The following is a 20,797-nucleotide window of genomic DNA, read 5'->3' on the forward strand; positions in this document are numbered from 1 at the left end:
ACGCCAGTTATATCAGCAGTCTAAACCTCAACTCCAGCTCTCCCGCCAATTTATCGCCATAGCCATGTATAAAATCATAAAATTACATCAAAACGGGTTATCAATGTGCATGAAACGAGGCATCACGTCGCCCGTGAAACTTTGAACCCCCGAGGGTGCAAATGAGCAGTGGGCTCGTCATTTTTCTCACAAATCAATATTTATGATTTGGACCTGCCCAGATCTGATTCAGTGATACTGTTGGTATATTTTTAAAAGTAGGGTGTAGGGGGAATGCCGACACCACTCAGGTAGGCGTTTGAAGTTGATGAGTCGGTTGGGTTCCCTCGGAGGTGTCTGAAGGACCGAGTCCACAGGAACACCCTCACTGCTAAAGGCAGCAATCGCTCAAAAATCAGAGCTATAACAAATGAATATTGTATCAAAGTCACAACTTCGCTCATAAAATTTAAGTGTGTGTTCAACACAACGGAATAGGCCTACTTTGGGCCACGTTTTTAAATAACGATAAAATGATTGCAAGTAAAGGTATTGACATGTTGTTTATAGCACTAGATTTGCAAACTTTTGTAGTTTTCAGAAACATGTTTTATATATAGTATATAGACAGAAAATAAATGACGATCACGTTTTTGGGTTACATTTATACTGGAACACCTCTACATATACGTGCACTTAACGCACCGCGATAGTTAATGCGCAGTGGACACAAAACAATTTGTTCAGCAGTCGACTTTATCAATTAATTTATCACACGGAAAATGTGTGGTTTTAGACTACATACAGACACAGCTCCTGATTTGCACCCATAAGATTTTATTTTATAAAAATGTATGACATAGTTTTTACAGAGAATGCTTGGGAATATTTTTACTCTAATATATATATAGAATATAAAAACAATGTACAATTTGTAGCAAGTAAAACATATCACAGTAAATATTCATTTAAGCAAGGTTTCCACCGTTTTGTGTATATTTAAGTGTATTTAAAATATATTCTGTCCACAATGAAATACCTATAATTATATATAAAACCTATCCTTAAGGAAACAATGGTAGATACACAATTAAAATTACATCTTGGATAAATAATTGTTAAAAAAAATATCCAAAATGTTGGTCTTTCAGAACAAAACACCAACATTGTATCTGTTATTGTAAAAATATGTAATGGCTTCTTATTAAAACACTAATGATGACATCAATAAGTACATAACATAATTCAAGAATCTATATTTTGGCAAGAGATTTTGGAAACTGTAAATATTATTATATCTATAGGAATGAGTAAAAAAAGCAGTGTTGAGCATAATTAGCATTGGAGCATATTAGTCCTGTCCTTCGGAGCTGAGCCCATATTGTAAATGGATATCTGACTTCTTGTTATTGTTCTTCTTATTCTTCAGGGAGTAAGCACATTTTGGGCTGAACCACAATCATAGGCAATGTCTATGAATGTATCATCATTCATTCTTCAATATGACAGATGGCCAGGGAGTCAGATATGTAATATGTCCAGAAATGATAAGCTGAATGTACAAGGGCTGTGTATGTTGTCCACTTGCTACGTCAAATTAGGTGGGCGTAAATCCCATCTGCATTTCAAAGTGTTTGAATACCTGGAATGGAAAACATTTTATCATTTTTTCACCATATACTTCAAAGTATATAAACAATTTGTTGACCTGTTCATTCAACTGTATAGCTTCTTAATCCATTCCTTATCTTTAGCTTTCTGTATACAGAAAGAAAGTCCATTAATGAAACCTTATTACTTCGAATTTAACCCAAAATAAGTGAAATAACATTTTTCAGAAGTATTATTGCAAAAGAAGAAACCACATAAAAAACAATTATTATAAAAAAATAGACCCAGAAAATTTTGATAAAACCAAGTACAATAAGTGGACAGCTACTATAATACATTTATAAAAAATAAACAAAAAAATTGTATCATCTGTATCATCTGACCCAGACAACAAAAATCCCCATATAGCTATAATTATAATCCATTAATAAATAATAAAATAAAGAAAAAGCCCACCTTGATTTCAGTGTCATCAGACCCTGAGAGCAAGAAGTCCCCATGTAGCGTTAGTGCATTGACTGGACCCTCGTGGCGAGACAGGCTCATAATGGGGAGATTGTTCTCAAGATTCCAAACCTGAAGAATACATTAGGTGGTCACAGTCTCAGTAAATGCCTTTTGCCTTTATATCCATCTTTGTTTAGAAAACAAATTCTCTATAATGAATAATGCAGTTAAATTGGCTTTGGTGAAGCCAAAAGTAATGGTGTATTTCACCAGTAACCGCTCTAAACAAAGTTCTTTCGATTTATTAATTGAATACTTGTCACTGTTGTCTTAAGATACTTTGCAAATCAGAGTATCAAGGGACCTCACCACTTTTTTCCTTCTATCAAATGTGGCAACTGTTACATACTTTGGATACATCTAGCTATACTAGATATCTTAGACACATCTAGGCCTATGTATAATATACTAGATATCCTACACACACACACACACACACACACACACACCCATTAAACAGATAGAGGAGTAATTAGTAAATATCTTGCTTTGGTAAGTCATTCAAATATCTCCAAGGCCACCTCTAGCAGTTATCAGCAAACTATATAAACAGTCAGTGAGCAAGCAAAAAATGATTATACAAATTTTCCCATCAAGAATACTAACAAAACACCCACATAACCTAGCTACAACACACATGAACTCACTTGAATTGTATGATCATCAGAGGCTGTGAAAAGAAAGCGGCCTGAGGGGGACACGACCAGCCCACGCACACACCCAATGTGGCCTTTCAGAGATTGCATGTGTTCATAAGAATTAACATCAAACAGCTGTACGCAGCGATTGTATGTACCTGGATTCCGTAAAAAGAAAATGCTGAATCACCAGCAGTTTCTGTAGGAATTATATATATGTGCAATAAGGTAAGTATAAACAAACCTGAATGACGGCATCACCTGATCCTGAGAACAGAAATCGACCAGAAGAGGCCGCCACCAGGCTCCCAACAACACCAACATGGCCGAACAGAGTGTTTACATGTAGATGTGTAAAGACATCAAACAGCCGAATGTTTTGATTATATGTGCCTAGCAACAGCAGAAAAGAAAACCAGGTCCGTAACTGGTTTATTCTAAATATTATTTTCTCAATATCCATTAGAAAAAAATTCACATTTAAAAAAAAGGGATATCTGAAACAGCAAATTAAATTTAATTTTACTAAAAGATGTTAAAATTTAATTCAATGTCACTGAAAAAATTACATAATATTGATGAAGTTCTTAAAAATCTACCTGCTATGATATATTGCTGAGTTACCACCAGTGAGTAAATGGATCCAAATTGGTGATCTATTTTCCCTTTAAGGTTAAATTTCCCTGTGCTATCCCATATCTCTATTGTATTGTGTGAGCCACTGTAGACTTTATCCTGAAATAAAAAGCATCTGTCTATAATTTTTGTACCTGTAAAAGGGTGTCAAACTTGTATCTATTACCAAAACAGTATTTTAGACCAGGTGAGCCAAATTGTGGCCTAAGTTTGGAATAACCAATCAGATAATCTATATTATTACATAAAGCAGCCACAGAATTCAAACATTCACATGTATGTCATTGCTACACTTGCATTGCACACTTGGATACATCAGGCTGGCTTGACTGGTAGCAAGATCCATAAAAAAGCTTCTGTTGATCCTAGCTCTTAGGGGAAATTTTTACATTGCTCAGATCTATTCAATTCTTAATGATATAAAGAGAATGACAGTAGCCACATAGTCTACTTTCTGTTGAAAGGAGGTCAAAATTGGAGGATGGATCACATACTTAGATAATTTGGAAGACTGTCAGAAAATTTCTCTGGATCTGCCCCTGAAACTCCCACATATGAGGAAGGTCCTTAAACTAAGTTGATTGTTACCTTGGACTGTGACAGGGCCAGTGCTCTAACCCAGTGATATAAACCATCTATGGAGTGTAAGGGACTCAGAGATGTGGCATCCCAAACCTGAAACAGGAGAACATTAGGTTGTACTATAATATAACTCTAAGACATGTCATGAAAAATCTCATTCCAAATTGCTGAAACCAAAGAATTTTATGTCCATTTTCTAATTGTTTGCATTTAATTAGAATCTCTAAAACTGAATAATGGAATTTAGTATGGTGATTTCATGTTTTTGCAGCTTAAAAAGAAGATACAATATACTGGATCTAAACATACAGTACTCATAAATCACCATTTAATATTTTTTTGTTTATAAAGAGTGAAAACCCAGTCAATGCATTTTTGCATCTCAAAAAAAGATACAACATGCTGCATCTCGATGTACAGTACTTGTATACAACATTTAATATTGTTTGTTTATGAACACTGAACAGCAACTAAAACCTTCATAACTCTATTTATAAAAACTGGACAATTCTAAATCAAGTGAGGTTCTCATGAGATCAGTGTAGCATTCTTCTCAACAATGTTACAGTTTCCATACCTACCTTGATTGTGGCATAGGAAGATGTGAACAGATACTCCCCACAGCAAACCATGGCACATATCACATTTTCATGAGCACTCTAAAAACAACAAAGCATGAAAATGATAAATATATGTAGTAACTAAGATGCTGGTATGTAACACATTTTGTGAAAGTAACTTAATATGTACTGTATTAGTATTATGTATTGTGCATACATGCAGAGAGTCATCAAATGGGCATTTTATAAATTAAATTAAAATGACCATTTGGCACATACTCAATACATTACCATCACCATGGATTGAAGTCATGCACATCTTATAATAAATTTAAAAAGGAACCCCACAGTGATATATGTCTTTTATAAGGTCACCCAACAAACAGAATAATTTACATTTACATTTTATCGAGTAACATAAGTTGTTTCAGTGACTGTTCACCATTGGCAACAGACATTTAAGATGTTGATTCCTTTCAAGAAGCTCCCTCCTTTTTCTTCTCTCTCTCTCTCTCTCTCTCTCTCTCTCTCTCTCTCGTGCTTTCCAAAAGACATGCAGTTACACACACACACATACACACACACTCACACATGCAAACACACTTGCAGACAGACACACCTGTGCTACTTGCTGTTCTTCAAGAGTTTCAATATTCCACCTCTTGATGGTAAAATCTGCTCCTGCACTGTATAAGCAGCCCTCCCCAACTGCTACAGTATGCACCTAGAAAAAGGAATAAAAACTACTCATTTGGTGTCAAGCAAATTTAGACATTAAAATATGAGTAAATCATGCAAATTTAATCTATTATGTGTCATTTTGCTGCAGTGCCTAATATTCATTAAAATAAAGTTTAAAAATTAATTAAAAGTTAGCAAACTGATGTGAATGTGTTTGCTAGATTTTGCCTAGATCCTTGAAACAGGTTGATTATTAATTTACAATATCCAAGTCATTGTAAACATTATAAAACTTTTTTGTCACTGTTCTAGTTCACAGCATGTACTAACATGTGTTGAAATAAATAAATTTTCATTAAAATAATAAGGAAATTGATATCTACTTTATTCTACTCTAATTTATCATATCAGTATTAGGTCTAACAGACTGCAACTGTGCAAACTTAACTCATTCTTATCCTTACCGTATCAATATGAGCTTTCACAGACTGTATGCACCCCTTAGCCAGTGCATGAAGGTTCCACACTTTGAGGAGTTTGTCTGCGCCACTGCTGAACAACTTGTTTCCATAACGTGCCATACAGTGTACCGCCCCTTGGTGACCTCTGAAATAAAGTTAACTACTTTTTTAAGGGCAAATTGATTTTCTTAAATTGGCAGCTAACACTGAAATTGTTCAGCTCCAATATTTTGATGTCTGTCAAGACCATCTTCATCAGTTGAGTAGCCTTTATTAAGGAGATACTGAAATTCTTCTCTGGATCTCTTTTTTTTCATTTTACATTTTCTAATCAATATTTGAAATTATTTACCACAAAACAACATTATTTTGACACAAACAATCCTCTGTTTTTTGTGTGCAGATTACAATTATATTTTCTAGGAGCATTGTTATCAAATGAAAAAAAATGTTTCCAGTCTGACAAATTACCTCAAAGTCCCCATGCACTTGAAAGTGAAAGGCATGACCCACTTTTCATACTTGGGACTGCCCAAGGGACTGGACACAGGACTCCCCAGTGACGAGGTGGACGTGGTCCGAGCCATCCCATACGAACCTTAAAATATCAGACTTCTGTTGTCAGGCATGTAAAAATCAAACCATATATCTTGTTATTAAACATGTTATAAATAGTTTTTATATGCTTCATGTCTGAGCGTACTGTAACATAAGATGTGATTAGTACTGAGAAACTTTGATAAATAGTGGAGTTAAGTAAAATACAGAAAAGCTGAAAGAACATTGGAAACAAGAGGAGGCTATTTAATTTGTAAATCTGACTGCATTCAGTGAGAGTCCCCATGGAGTTAATGCACAATGGCTAGTACAATAGATTCATTGTGAACACACCAATGCAGACATAAGGGCACAATCACTTGGCTGTCTCACCTAACAAAATTTTATCCATGTAGACAGGGATCAACTGGCTTCAGCCTAGCAAAGCTGGCATAATTAAAATGCATCAAAACTGGCTCAGAAGCCCAGTATAAACAAGCTTTCATACTGATTGATAGAGCTGTTACCAAAAACTACTTGACAACTAGGAATTCTGACTGACAGAAATCACTGCATGAAATACTTCAACTGTGTTGATAATGTTACTTGTGGCCAATGAAAATATGAAACACATGAAACATCAAAGCACATGAAACACAAAAGCTATATTTTTTTCAGTTGAAAACATGCTGAAGAAAAACCACTACATCTTACCCCTACTCCGCCGTTTCTCCATATTGGACATATTTGTCTGGGCATCATTCTTGGTATTGTTGGTTGCTGAGAGGGAGTCATACTTTTGCTGTAAGGATGCCAGAACACTAAAAATGGTAAAAGTAACAAATAAAAATTTACAAAAACCGAATACAATAAGTGAGAAGTATATTATTCCCTATCCGACCTGAACTGCTTAGAAAGTGTCCTTAAAATTCACCAAAAACAGTTGTAGGATTAAAGTCTACCAAGGATCACCACATACAGTAAGTGCAGGACTGATTTTTTCCTTTTTGTAATGGGCATGAGTTTATGATATCAAAATAACAATTTTGAACTCTGTATAAGTACCAAATGAATCACAGAATTATAAACATAAGTTCAATAGAAAGATCTATGAATTTCGTTATAGATATTGTAAGGAGGTTGTGAATGTTGTCTCTTTACCTCAAACAATTTTCTATTTGTGAAGACATTGTTAATTTTTGATCCTCTAATGTCTTCACTCTACTTGTTAGCTCATTCACTGATTGCTTCAGTTTAAAATTTTCCTGTTTCAAATCTTCAAGCTTAAATAAATTGCATTAATTAAAATATGAAGGAATAAAAATAAACTATTATAACATAACTAACATTGATAAAATAAGTTAAACACAAAACACAATACATTTGTTAATATCTATAGAAGCTCACAACAACAATCTGCCAAGAGAATATTTTAATTAGATAAATTGTTGACATGTTTCAATTGGTCCAAATTGACAATAGTTTAACACTTATTTTAATTAAAATTTATTAAATTGTAAAAAATCTCCATGTGCAATTCATTTAGAGTCATGTTTTATTATTCAACGGTAGTACTTTCTGAGGTCTCTGCTATCCTTTAAAGTAAACAATCAATTGAAAAATCACAATAAACCCTCTATTGTAACAATCAAATCTGATATTTTCAAGCACCTGTTTCGCTGAATTTGTATAAGAATGAAGACCCTGTAGAGCACGAAATCCACAAATCTTCAAATGGTCCAAGACACCGGATTTAGTTCCCGTAAAACTGCAACCTAGAAATAAACATCAAAAGTTAAAACCACTCAAAAAAGATTTTGCATGTGACACTAGAAAAAAATCATGTTCACTCTTTAACATTTGTTTTCTCAGAGAACTTTTTAAAAACAATATAATTAACTTATCAATAATCATAAATTAAATCTCTAAATAGGGTATCTATCATACTTATTTATGACATGTTTCTATTACACTGCCAGAATTGATCAAAATTCAAAATTCGCCCTTACCTTTTTTAGAAATACCTTAAAATTTCTTCATTTTCATCATCACTTAATAAAAATCCTTACCAAACATCTTAACACCAAGAGTGACAATTGACAGATTTTTTCACAACAAGCTAAGAATGTTTCCACTTTGTAGACAAAATTTTAGGAAGCCCACCTTTATCTTTATGTGAACATTTATGATGACAGCATGACAATAAGTGGTGCTCTAGCTCTTTCCTACGCATTTTACCACAGAACTTCCCCTCACTGTTAGGGCAAGTGATCCAGGCATACTGACACCTCTCCTCATGGTGAAGTCTGTTACCTAGAACAAAGAAAGGTGGGACATAAATAATTACATAAAATAAGACTTACTTATTGAGTAAAAGAGAAAAGAAACAAAGAGGGAAATGTGTGTGTCCGTAGAGAGTATAAGCTTAACTTAAAATTAACCAGCAAATAAGATTTAAATTTCAAAATTCATCACTTTATTGAAACCAATAATTTTCTTTGTACTTAAGATCAAAATAACTAAATTAAAACCTTTCAACACATTTACAATGCCATCAGTAAAGGATGCAGGCAAAAACACTTGCCAAACCTTTCTGTTTTGCCATTAAAATGTGCCTTCTTTAAACACTGAGGCAAACATTACCATGAACAACCTGGGCCTTGAATTAACGCAGCCACATCTCTTAGAGCACATTCAGAACAGCCGACTAACAGATCCGCAGATCAAATATGGCAACCCACTAAAAAGTTTAGACACTGTATAGATTCCCCTCGGGAATTAAGGAACAAGCATTCAAATGGGTCAGCAACATTTGATCTGTGGATCCATTACTCTGCTGCTCTGAATGCATTCTTATACACACCTAAATTGATTTTCTCTGGGCAGCCAGAAGGCTCCAGCACGAATTCATGCTCATCTTCAGACCAAGTCAACCCATGGCGACAGTAGATCTCAAGATCCTCTATTTGGCCAAGGACAGCCCTGGATGGGACAAAAGGGTACTGATAACTTTCAGGGATATAAACAAAGTGCAGGTATGCTTACAAATAAAGTATGCATATGCATCTATTGCATGGAGACTCATTCGTTGCTGCTCCTACCAGTATTTAAAGCCTCAGATACACATGTATGAACTACATGTATATACATGTATTTGCATAATGTGTTCATTAGAACATAAAAACAGGTGGTTATGCATCTGGTATATATAATATATTTATTTACAAGTATCTCAGGCAGTGCTTTGATTTGATGCAATGCATGAGATACAGGTACTGTACATGTACTAGCTGGTACTAGTATAAATAATATACTCATTTTTCAAATTCATGTACATACAGGAAATGTCTCCCAGGTAATATTACATCATAAACCACTGATACACACAATGCTACTTACAAGTAGGTAAAGTACTGTATGTGCATGTACATGCACCTGTACTAGGCCGATACACATGTAAATGTATCGATCAGTACGTATGATTTGTAATAAGTAATCGAATATGCTACAGCCCTAAGCCCAAATAAAAAAGGACCATTCACATTCTCCCCTTCTCTTTTTTCCTTACCGGATCTACCAGCGGCACCCCATTCAAGAAAAACAGCGCAGATCTAACTAGTAACTACTGTAAATGTAACTGACCCACCTGTTCGGCACCAACTCGGTGAACGTCCTCTCATCAATCGGGCATTTTGCTCCTGTTTCACCTCTCTGTAGACCCGAGATGCACGCCCTACAAAATGTATGCCCGCACACGACACTAATCACCGGGTCGGTAAACAATTTCTTACACAAGGGACAGAGTAAATGCGAGTTAATTGGCTGCGTGAACCTTGTTGGTGTTCTCTCTTCCGCCATGACTGCGTAAGTAGGTCGCAGGTGTTGCCAAACTGCTGACCAATGGTAGGGCGAGAAACTAGGTCAGACTTTGCGCCTTTCACTTCCTGGTTGTTTTTATCTCACCTGTGTGACTTTGTACAAACAGTCCTTCAATAGTGTCTAGTTTTTATCATGTTTATCCCCTTTCCCTGTGAAGAAGAAGGGAAAATTGTCATTATACTACCACTTACCCGTCCCTTTTTAAAGGAAATTCGCAATTTTATAGAGATTTATGCACTGTGCTACAGTGCAATGTAGGCCTACTGGGTAGGCCTACTGCATGTCAAATTAATATTCCCATTCAACAAAATATAATGTTATTCTCTAAAATAACTTGTTGACACGAATTGTGAGAGTTGAATTATCAAGCCGAAAGCAGCCGTCGTTGAGTAGGTACATCACATTTTGGAGATTTGGTCATTTCTCGCATGTACCCTGTAGGCCCACATTCAAAATTCTAGTACATAATTTGTGCACAGAGTAACTACTACATGTAGTACTAGTACAATGTACATATCTTGGCTTTTTTTAGTCCCGAATGTTTCAATAAAATATGTCCCAGGGGCTGAGCTACTATAGTACTAGTATATATTGAATATCCCGATTTAAGTGACATTTGGTGATCGTTTTCTATAACAATAGAATAAATTAGGGTAGGCCTATATTTACAAAATAATTTACTACAGAATGGTATGACAACAAGTACATTGTATCACCGTGAATCCAAGTACATGTATAATCTACATGTACACACACTACAGAGACTACAGCAAACCTTTCTCGATCTTAAAGTCATATCTTAAAATCGTGATCAACTTTTGACATGAGAACTTTTTTAAACGGGACTCATACATACTGTACATGTATGACCCTCTGTGGATAAGTCTGTAGCCGTCTTTAGTTGTTGATTTGTTGTTTCTCAACATAAACTAACAGAAAACATTAGTTTGCTGATTAGTTGCATACACCTCTGGTACAATGGGGTTTTAAAGACGCAAGAAAGCTAGGGGGTATTTGACTAGTAAATAATGTTTTATGCTCTTGAATTTTATTCTTTAAACTAGGACCCAAAATATGTATATTCGACCTTAGCTATGAATAATCGCCCTTCAGGCATTCAGGGAGACTTTTCTTTCCTTTTCTTATTTACGGGCTATATCAAGTAACATGATGAAAATCCACACGACACAGGTGTCAATAGAATCGAAAGAGGAAGTTTAAAAGATTTCTCGCCCCGGTTTTGCTTGTGTTTGCGTTTGCTTGACAGATTAACTTGAGGTGCTAAACACATCAGACGTGTCAAAAATTTTGAGAGACATTGAAAGGATACCAGATAATTTTATTCAAGTAAAAATACGGAGAGACACGATCAAAAGAAGGTGAGTATATTATCATAAACTTGGCGCGGCACAATTTGTTTACAAATTTGAGGAAGCAGAGGTAGTCTTGTGTTGTTTAAAGAAGGGGTTTTCCTGAATCCTGATTTAGTAATTCTGTCTGGATTGCTCTTCTGGTAGCGTCTGGTGCAGCTCTAGGCCGGGTTTGTTTCCCATGGCTGGCATTCCAAAAAAGGGTAGGTCTACATATACCTGCTGTCCCGGTCTAGATGTAGGTCTGCATGTACCTGCTCAAGGTTCTGTCAAACCTAACATAAAAACGTGTGACCTCTGTTACACATGTACACACACAATTTGAACTTATGAAGTCACCCTGTTTCTAATGTATTCAATAAACGATCGAAGATACAAGGAGCGTACGAAATAGTTTTTGAACATGTTCAAAACATTCCATCCGGGTATGCGATGGCACACAAACGTTTGCCTGCGTATACGATGTAAGTCTAACGAATCTGTTGCAATTGTCTACGTACAGTTTTTTTATCATACGTGAGTACTATACGCTAGGTGTGACAATGCCTTCATCAGCATATATATATATATATATATATATATATATATATATATATAGAGAGAGAGAGAGAGAGAGAGAGAGAGAGAGAGAGAGAGAGAGAGAGCTGATAGCGGACAAATAAAGGGGGGGGGGTTAACACCTGGCCATGGCAGTGCTGGTATTTATGTGACATGAATAAGTTTGGAGTATATAATAAATTGTAGAAAAATAAATAAAATAGGAACGTGTGTATTATTCTGTTGACAGGCAATGAACACCAAAGGGCTGATCATGTTGAGCTTTGCTGTGGTGGGGTTGTGCTTAGTGGCTGCAGCCGCGGGAGAATCCCGGCGATTTGAGCCCAGCAAAACTGGAACTGGCAACAGGGGAGTTGTAACAAGTTGTGGAGGTAATGAATGAAATATTTTAGCTTCTTCAATTTCTACTAAAATCATTATTATATACAATCTTATTGGGGTTGGGGTTAGAAACTGTGGACCACTCGTGACCTGAAAATTGACGAAATGCGCATTAAATTTTACGGCACCAGGAAGAAATGTTAGATAATCGTTTTACTAGCGAATCCTTATTTGTAGGTAGATTGCGGAAGCTTTTCTTTTTCTTTTTTTTTCAGGCCAGAAATTTTCTGCATGGTTTTCTCCCACTAGAGTGCGTGATGGTGACAACGTAACGTTCCACATGACTATCACGCCAGGTGAGTGGCGAGGAATTGAAATGCAGGAGGGAGAGAGGGAGGGTGGGGGTGTGAGAGAGGAGGTATTATGTGACAAAGGCTAAAAGTAAGCGAGTGCGTGTTGCCTTAGTGTAACGCAAAGTGCGTGAATGTAATGTTCGGATATTTTCCGGACGCACACATAGGCCCAATTCCCATCGACACCATCGGTTTACGTGGATCGGCCCAACTCCGCGAGGACTCTCGCTGAATGCAAACAGTTGGAGAGATTTACACGTCTTCTCCTGGCGTTCTGTAGAATACAGAAAACGCTGGTGATTATACGAATACGCAGGAAACAATAGGAGGCGTGCCACTCAGTTCCCGCAGAGTTGGGTAGATCTACGCAGACTGATGGTGTGTTTATGGACATGGGGTCATATAGCAACTTAATAACACATTTTACACATTCTTAGTTTGCATTCACACAGAAAACGTAAAGAGACAGACAGACGCGCGCGCGCGCACGCGCGCGCGCGTCTTTGTTAATCCAATCATCAACAACGTTCTGATTTAGAAAAAGTCAACCAACTTGAACTTTCTGTGCAACTCAAAATAATAGGCCGTAATTGTATATCTCCTATTATTTCTCTGTTTCAGATATTGGCTTATCAGCTGGTCGTTATAGCCTCGACATTTATTTACCAAAAACAAAGTATCCTATGATTGGTTACGAGGACAGAGCCAACTGCAATTCTCTCAAACCGTCTCTTGCTAAATTTTGTCCTTTGCAGGCAGGCAGTAAGTCATGGTGCATTATGTTTTTTTTTAAGTTTGCTAACGTTTTGCGTAGATAAACTAATAAATAAATTTTCATAATGATGCATCACGTTATAAAGTTTGATAGGATATTACATCGTTTTAGTCGATCTTCATAGATGCAACGTTATGATAACTTATTTATTTCTCAAAGATCTTTACGGTGATTTGATATGGATTTTCAGAGGAGATATACTAGCAGCCTACATTTCCTGTGCGTTGGTCTGACCTGAGTGATCTTAATTGTCTTGAACAAATCCTATGGATTGAGTTTTATTTGGCTAAATTAGTGGTTGCTCTACCAAAGTCGAATCTTTGGGTAATAAGAACCAATTATCTGGCTTAAAAGTATCAGGGTTATGCGGAGCCGACTGTTTTCTGACTTTTACCATTTCTATTTCCAGGAACGTATGATGAAACCTCTTGGGTGATTGCCAATTTGGCTGTCTTTGGCGTTCCCCTGGTAAGTTAACTTGCCACAGTGACGTTGATATGAAAATGTCATCTTTCTATCTATCTAAGCCTATCCGTCTGTCAATTTATCATTGTGCATGTAATTTCTAGACACAATGCATTCATTTGTTTTTGTTCCTTTTGCAATGAACGTTTTTCGGTAATCATATAGAATTTGGGTTTTGATTATCAATTGTGCCCGTTGTCAGCACAGCGTTAGATCGCAAGTAGCCTACGCTTCATACCAGGTACATGTGTTGTGAATGAAAAGCAGCAAATTTTAATTTTGTCCAGGAAGGTTTTATTTCAAAACATGTTTCAGCAATATAAATGCATTTAGAAATAACCGTAATGGGGTGATAAAAATGAGGGAGGCGGCACAGTGTCATGTTAGTAATCGACAGCCATGAGTGAATAAGGAGCGGAAAGTGTTTTGTAGAGTTACTGAGTTGATTTACATGCTCTTATGATACTTACAAAACTGCGTGTAATGTAAACGAGAGAAGGTCCATAGAGGAGGTAAAGATAGAAATGGAAATTAAGCGGCCCGGGTACCAACTGGGAAGTATTTAATAAATAATCTGGAAGAGTATATTTACTACCTCGCGCATCAACAAAAGATAAAGACAACATCTTCGTCACAATAAGAATGTCTTTAACGTTACGCTCTTTTTTTTTTCAGGGCGATTACTTTGTTCGTGCTCAATTCTGGAACGAGAGAGGCCAACTATTTATTTGCGCAGAGGCGAATGTGTCGATCATACCATAGCACAATGTACATGTGTACATATTTCATTATTCCTGAGTACTTTCTGCATGCTAAGATAATTCACGCTATCAATGAATTATCAAGATTTTAAAAATTGTTTAAAATCACCCCGTATATCAGTCCACTGGTAGTATTTTGCTTCTCCTCCAGCCAGAATATAATTATAAAAGATCATGAGATTCCCTTTTTTGCCGTGTCATATTTATATTTTGTGAACGATACTAGTGTGCTGATAAAAAGAGACACTGACTGTCAGAATCTGAATGTCTGTGTTTGAAATCTTACTCGTATCCACTGCTTGAAATGATGTTAAGTTTGTTATATATGTAATAAAAACATCACTCAAAAAGTTGTATGTGTTAATTCCGGCTGCCTTCTACGTATCCTTATTCAAGTGTTTTTCTAACTTTTTTCTGTCCATGAACTGCATCAAATCATTTATGATAAACATACAAATATCAACCGCCTACTTGTGTAACCTTAGAAGCCTTACAAATATTTTCGAAAACGGGATACTTTGTTTTTTTTAGGTTTAATGAATGTCATTTCTTTGTAGATCGACTGTTATTCAGTACTGTTGTAAAGTTTGTGACAAACTTTCACTAATTGCAGGTAAATCAAATAAGTACTGGTAAATGAATAGGGAGTGACTGAGTGAAAGTTAAATTTGTTTATGAGTCAACGTGTGTAGAGACTGTTTCAGTGTCAGGAAAATATGAAAAAGGTCAAAGTCACATATATTTTAATTCGATAGGTTAATTTCACAATGAAACAAGAAAGGCCCACTACTTATTTGTGGAGGGTTGACCATGTCGATCATACCATATAGGAAAACAAACGTACACCTAATATTTTATCGAAAATAACAGACATCCTCCTGTTTAGTACAATACAGAAAATCCGGTGATCATACGAATACGTTGGAAACAAGAGGAGGCGTGTAAGCCTGTTAACATGACTGCATTCAACAAGCGCCCCCGTGAATTTGGTGCACACTAGGTAGTACAACAGATTCATCGTAAACACACCAATACAGAAATAAGGGTGCACTCATTTGGCTGTCTCACCTAACAAAATCACTATTTGTATCTATAAATGGTCAATTTGCTTCAGTCATGGTAGTATAACCAGTTATGCTCACATGCTTCATTGCAGCAAAGCATCATAAAAATGCATTAAAACTGGCTCAGTGACCCAATATAAACAGGCTTTTATACAGACTGATAGAACTGTTACCAAAAACTACTGTATATCACAAAAAAATGTCATTTTTTAAATCTTCTAATGTCTTCACTCTGCTTGTTAGCTCACCTGATGATTATACGCGTTTGAAATATCAAAATGGCCGTCAAAACGTACACTGGTAGCAGACAGTGAAGAAGACTAGCAAAATCGACATGTCTGGAATAATCAGTCATTGCTCTCACGGATGTGTAAGTTCTTGCTTTGGTGAGATTTTTGTGCGCATAAAAACGCTGAGTCATCATAATTTATAAAAAGCTGCTCAACTGGGTGCCAGTAAATTTTGTTGTTGCCTCCCTATCCAAAATTGACAAACATCCTATGATTTTTCATTATGGAAAGTTTCATGCTTTAATCAACTTTAGCACAATTTCGGAAACATTTTGGACTTCGCCGCCAGACGACTTGAGCCATTCAGGAAGACTTTTCTTTTCTTATATACGGAGTATATCATGAAACATGATAAAAATCCACATGACACGTGATCATAGAAAGAGGAAGTCATAAGTTGGAAGGATTATTCATCGGTTTTACTTGCGTTTGTGCTTGCTTGGCAGATAACCTGAAGCTTTGAGAGACTTAGAAAGGATTCAAGATCATAGTTTTACAGTAAAAATACGGAAAGACACGTCTAAAAAAAAGGTGAGTATTATTATAAAATTGCCGAGGCAGAATTTACAGAAGCAGCGGTACTATCGTGCTGCTAAAAGGACGTCTTTTTCCGAACCTTGATTTAGTAGTACTGCCTGGGTTGCTCTTTTGGGCCAAGTTTCATCAACATGCAAATGCAGTACCCCACTTTTTAAATAAAGCAGATTTTCAGGCAAGATCGCCTATGACAAAAAGAGAAAAAAATCTGATTTATGAAATATAAAGCGACCAAATAAAATGATTTTTACCAACTACATGTTTATCTAGAGATATAAACTTTCATTCAGTTGCATGTACATATATATAAAGTAATCAAGAGGGAAGTAGTGGCGATAACAAACTGTTTGTTTGACACGAATAAGTTCTGAATCATAAATTACAAAAAAATGATTATTATAAATAAAGAAATAAGATAGGAACATGTGTTATTCTGTTGACAGGCTATGAATACCCAAGGCCGGATCATGTTGAGCTCTGTGATTGCCATAGTGGGGTTGTGCTTAGTGGCTGCAGCCACGGGAAAATCTCAGCGATTTGAGCCCAGCAAAACTGAAACTGGCGACAAAGGAATTGTAAAAAGTTGTGGAGGTGATGAATGAAACATTTTAGCTTCTTCAATTTCAACTAAAATTACTATGATATAGAGTCTTTTTAGGGTTGGGGTAGGAATTGTGGACCATCCCTGACATGAAAACTTGATGAAACGTGCATTAAATTATACGGAAAAGAAAAGGATTAGACGCAAGATAAGATAATCGTTTAAATTGCGAATTCTTATCTATAAGTAGATTGCTGAAGTTTTTCATCTTTGTTTGTTCAGGGCAGAAATTCTACGCTTGGTTTTCTCCCAGTAAAGTGCGTGATGGCGATAACGTAACGTTCCACATTACCATTACCCCAGGTGAGTGGTGGGGGATGGAAATACGGGAAGAAGGGAGAGGGGGTGTGAGAGAGAGCAATGAATGACGAGGGTGGGTACAAGTGATCAACGAGAAAAAAAAACAACAGAAGGTATTTTGTGACAAAGGCTTGAAGTGAGCGAGTGTGTGTTTTCTTAGTATATTGCAAAGTGCGTTAACATAATGTTCTGATATTTGCCAGACGCACTCACAGGCCCCATTCCCAAGAACACCATCGGGCTACGTGAATCGACCCAACTTCACGGGGACTCTAGCTGAATGCACACAGTTTAACAGATTGACATGCCCCCTGCTGGTGTTATGTAGAATACCCAAAAACTGTTGACTATACGATTACGTCGGAAACAAGTGGAGGCTAATAATAATAATTTATTAAGATTGCAACCAAGTGTGTTGAAGTTGAACATAGAGTGTTAAGAAAATTATAATGAAAATAAAATGAATATATGCTTGAATAAAAATGAGGCGTGTTCTTTAGTTCAGCTAATTCACTAAGCGAAAGTCCTTGCAGAGTTAGGTCGATCCACGTAGACCGATGGTGTGTCTATGGACATGGGGTCATATAGCAACTTTATAACACATTTTGCACGTTTTTCATATTACATTCACACAGAAAACGTAAATAGATATATTTATTCACACACACACACACACACACACACACACACACACGTCTTTGTCAATCCAATCATCAACAACTTCCTGATTTAGAAGAAGTCAATTAACTTTCTGTGGAACTCAAAATAATAGGCCATAGTTTTATATTTCCTATCATTTCTCTGTTTTAGACGTTGGCATATCAGCTGGTCATTATAGCCTCGACGTTTATATACCACCTATGGAGTATCCCCAAATTACTTACGAGGACAATTTCACCTGTAAAACTCTGGGACCGTTTTTTGCTAAATTTTGTCCTTTGCAAGCAGGCAGTAAGTCATCGCGCATTATTGTTTTTTTTTTTTTTTGTTTGTTTGTTTGTTTGTTTTTGTTTTTGTTTTTTTTTAAATAATTTTGTGAACGTTTTGAGTAGATATACATTATACCAGTACTTTCCCTGTGCGTGATCTTAATTGTCTTTAAAAATCATATGGATTGAGTTAATTTAACTAAATTAGTATATGTTCTACCGAACTCGAATCTTTGGGTATGAGAACCAATTAAAAGTAATGGCTTAAATGTGCCAAAGTTATATTGAGTCGCCTGTTTTCTTACATTTACCTTTTCTGTTCCCAGAAACGTATGATGAAACCGCTTGGGTGATTGCCAATTTGGCTTCCTATGGCGTTTCACCGGTAAGTTAACTTGCCACAGTAACGTTACAATGAAAACAACATCTATCAATCTATCTATCTATTTAAGCCTATCCGTCTGTCAATTTATGATTATGCATGTAATTTCTAGACACAATGCATTTATTTGGTTTTGTTGCTTTTGCAATGAACGTTCTTCGGTAATCATGTAAAGTTTGTGTTTTAATTGTACCCATTACCAGCACAATGTTAGAACGTAGGTACGTTTCATATCAAAATAAGAACATCTGTTAAAATAGGTACATCTAGCGGTTTTGAATGAAAAGCAGCAAATTTTTAGTATGTCCAGCAAAGTTTTATATCAAAACGTTTAAACGATATAAATGCATTTAGAAATAACCGTAATGAGGTGATAAAAATGAGGGAGGCGGCACAGTGTCATGTTAGTAATCGACAGCCATGAGTGAATAAGGAGCGGAAAGTGTTTTGTAGAGTTACTGAGTTGATTTACATGCTCTTATGATACTTACAAAACTGCGTGTAATGTAAACGAGAGAAGGTCCATAGAGGAGGTAAAGATAGAAATGGAAATTAAGCGGCCCGGGTACCAACTGGGAAGTATTTAATAAATAATCTGGAAGAGTATATTTACTACCTCGCGCATCAACAAAAGATAAAGACAACATCTTCGTCACAATAAGAATGTCTTTAACGTTATGCTCTTTTTTTTTTCAGGGCGATTACTTTGTTCGTGCTCGATTATGGAACGAGAAAGGCCAACTATTTATTTGTGGCGAGGTGAACGTGTCGATCAAACCATAGCAAAATGTACACTTCTACACTTGGGAATCATTATTCCTGTGTATTTTCTGCATGCTGAGATGATTCATGGTGTCAATTAATAATCAAGATTTTAAAAATTTGTTTTAAATTAGTCCAATGGCAGTGATTTTGCTTCTCCTCTAGCCAGAATATAAAAGATCATAATTGCCGTTCTTTGGCGTGTGATATTTTGTGAACGATGCTAGTGTGCTGATAAAAATCTGAATGACTGTAATGAAAGTCTTACTCGTATCCACTGCTTGGTTTAATCTAAGATCTAATAAACGGAATATTAGATCTTAGGTTTAATGTTGAATTTGTTATATGTAATAAAAATAATCACTCAAAAAGTTGTTATGTGTTAATTCCACTCGCCTTATTCTTACTCTTATTCAAGTCTTGTTGTTTTTCTCTCTTCTGCCCATCACCTGCGTCATATTATTCATGATAAACACATGAAAATTAACCGCCTACTTGTAAACACACAACAGAGAGAGAGAGAGAGAGAGAGAGAGAGAGAGAGAGAAAGAAAGTGAATAAAATTCAAAATAAAATGATCTGCACCGATGAATTTATAAATAACGAAAACAGCAGTGGTTATTAAAGCCCAACAGGTTTCAAATACTAGTATGTATCATCGGGGGGGGGGGGATAGAATATGAATATGAATATGAATGAATACAATATGAAGGCTAGCTTTTTGCCCTAACGTTTCAACATGCAGTCAAAGGTATATGAAAATTAATCGATGGAAAAACAGGTACGGGTACATGAATAAAAGGATTTATGCACCTCTCGCATTGATCATTAACGTTATGTACAGGTCTCTGCCAATAGATTCAATTGAAGGTAAGGATGCAACTTAGATAAACGTACCGAATAAGTAAACTCTCTCTCTCTTCATCTCTCTCTCTCTCTCTCTCTCTCTCTCTCTCTCTCATTGGTGCATTTTCCACATTTGAAAATATTTAGACAACAAATAGTTGTATTAGATAAATGCAAATGGAATTCAGATGTGCAAAAATATAGACATGCACGAGGGCGCAAGCTACTTCACATTTTTAACCCCCCCCCAAAAAAAAACTCCCTGCCCACTCCTCCTCTCTCTCTCTCTCTCTCTCTCTCTCTCTCTCTCTCTCTCTCTCGATTGTGCTTACAACAGTACTATATGTGACATCTATAATAAATCTATAATAAATAATTCAACGGAGTGTAATGCAATCTTAGTCACGGAGGC

General features: G+C 36.1%; 3 protein-coding genes across 4 annotated transcripts; 2 read left to right on the forward strand and 1 right to left on the reverse strand.

Annotated features, from left to right (window-relative positions):
• Positions 1-795: 795 nt before the first annotated feature.
• LOC106161152 (E3 ubiquitin-protein ligase TRAF7-like) lies at positions 796-10,176 on the reverse strand. Of its 2 annotated transcripts, none has more exons than XM_013538022.2 (15): positions 9,839-10,176; positions 9,056-9,174; positions 8,356-8,505; positions 7,864-7,967; positions 7,354-7,475; positions 6,907-7,013; positions 6,127-6,253; positions 5,659-5,800; positions 5,133-5,237; positions 4,535-4,612; positions 3,960-4,046; positions 3,335-3,470; positions 2,980-3,128; positions 2,047-2,166; positions 796-1,621 (listed from the first exon to the last, which is right to left on the reverse strand). In XM_013538022.2, the coding sequence occupies exons 1-15, from the start codon at positions 10,048-10,050 to the stop codon at positions 1,577-1,579; spliced, it is 1,803 nt and encodes a 600-aa protein (XP_013393476.2). In that variant the 5' UTR covers positions 10,051-10,176; the 3' UTR covers positions 796-1,576. The 2 variants fall into 2 exon arrangements, with proteins under 2 accessions (XP_013393476.2, XP_013393475.2); XM_013538021.2 differs by lacking the exon at positions 2,980-3,128 and adding an exon at positions 2,745-2,893 and having other exon boundaries at positions 9,839-10,161.
• A 1,106-nt stretch (positions 10,177-11,282) lies between these two features.
• Positions 11,283-15,025, forward strand: LOC106161118 (uncharacterized). Its single transcript, XM_087011852.1, has 6 exons — positions 11,283-11,450; positions 12,229-12,370; positions 12,596-12,676; positions 13,295-13,435; positions 13,858-13,916; positions 14,589-15,025. The coding sequence occupies exons 2-6, from the start codon at positions 12,232-12,234 to the stop codon at positions 14,673-14,675; spliced, it is 507 nt and encodes a 168-aa protein (XP_086867978.1). The 5' UTR covers positions 11,283-11,450; positions 12,229-12,231; the 3' UTR covers positions 14,676-15,025.
• An 885-nt stretch (positions 15,026-15,910) lies between these two features.
• On the forward strand, positions 15,911-19,931 carry LOC106161117 (uncharacterized). Its single transcript, XM_087011851.1, has 6 exons — positions 15,911-16,559; positions 17,009-17,156; positions 17,389-17,469; positions 18,277-18,417; positions 18,722-18,780; positions 19,474-19,931. Exons 2-6 carry the CDS (start codon positions 17,012-17,014, stop codon positions 19,558-19,560), a joined length of 513 nt encoding a protein of 170 aa, XP_086867977.1. The 5' UTR covers positions 15,911-16,559; positions 17,009-17,011; the 3' UTR covers positions 19,561-19,931.
• Positions 19,932-20,797: the final 866 nt, after the last annotated feature.

Source organism: Lingula anatina, chromosome 4, assembly GCF_051362555.1.
Source record: "Lingula anatina isolate TDL-2025a chromosome 4, LinAna3.0, whole genome shotgun sequence".
NCBI classification, from domain to species: Eukaryota; Metazoa; Brachiopoda; class Lingulata; order Lingulida; family Lingulidae; genus Lingula; species Lingula anatina.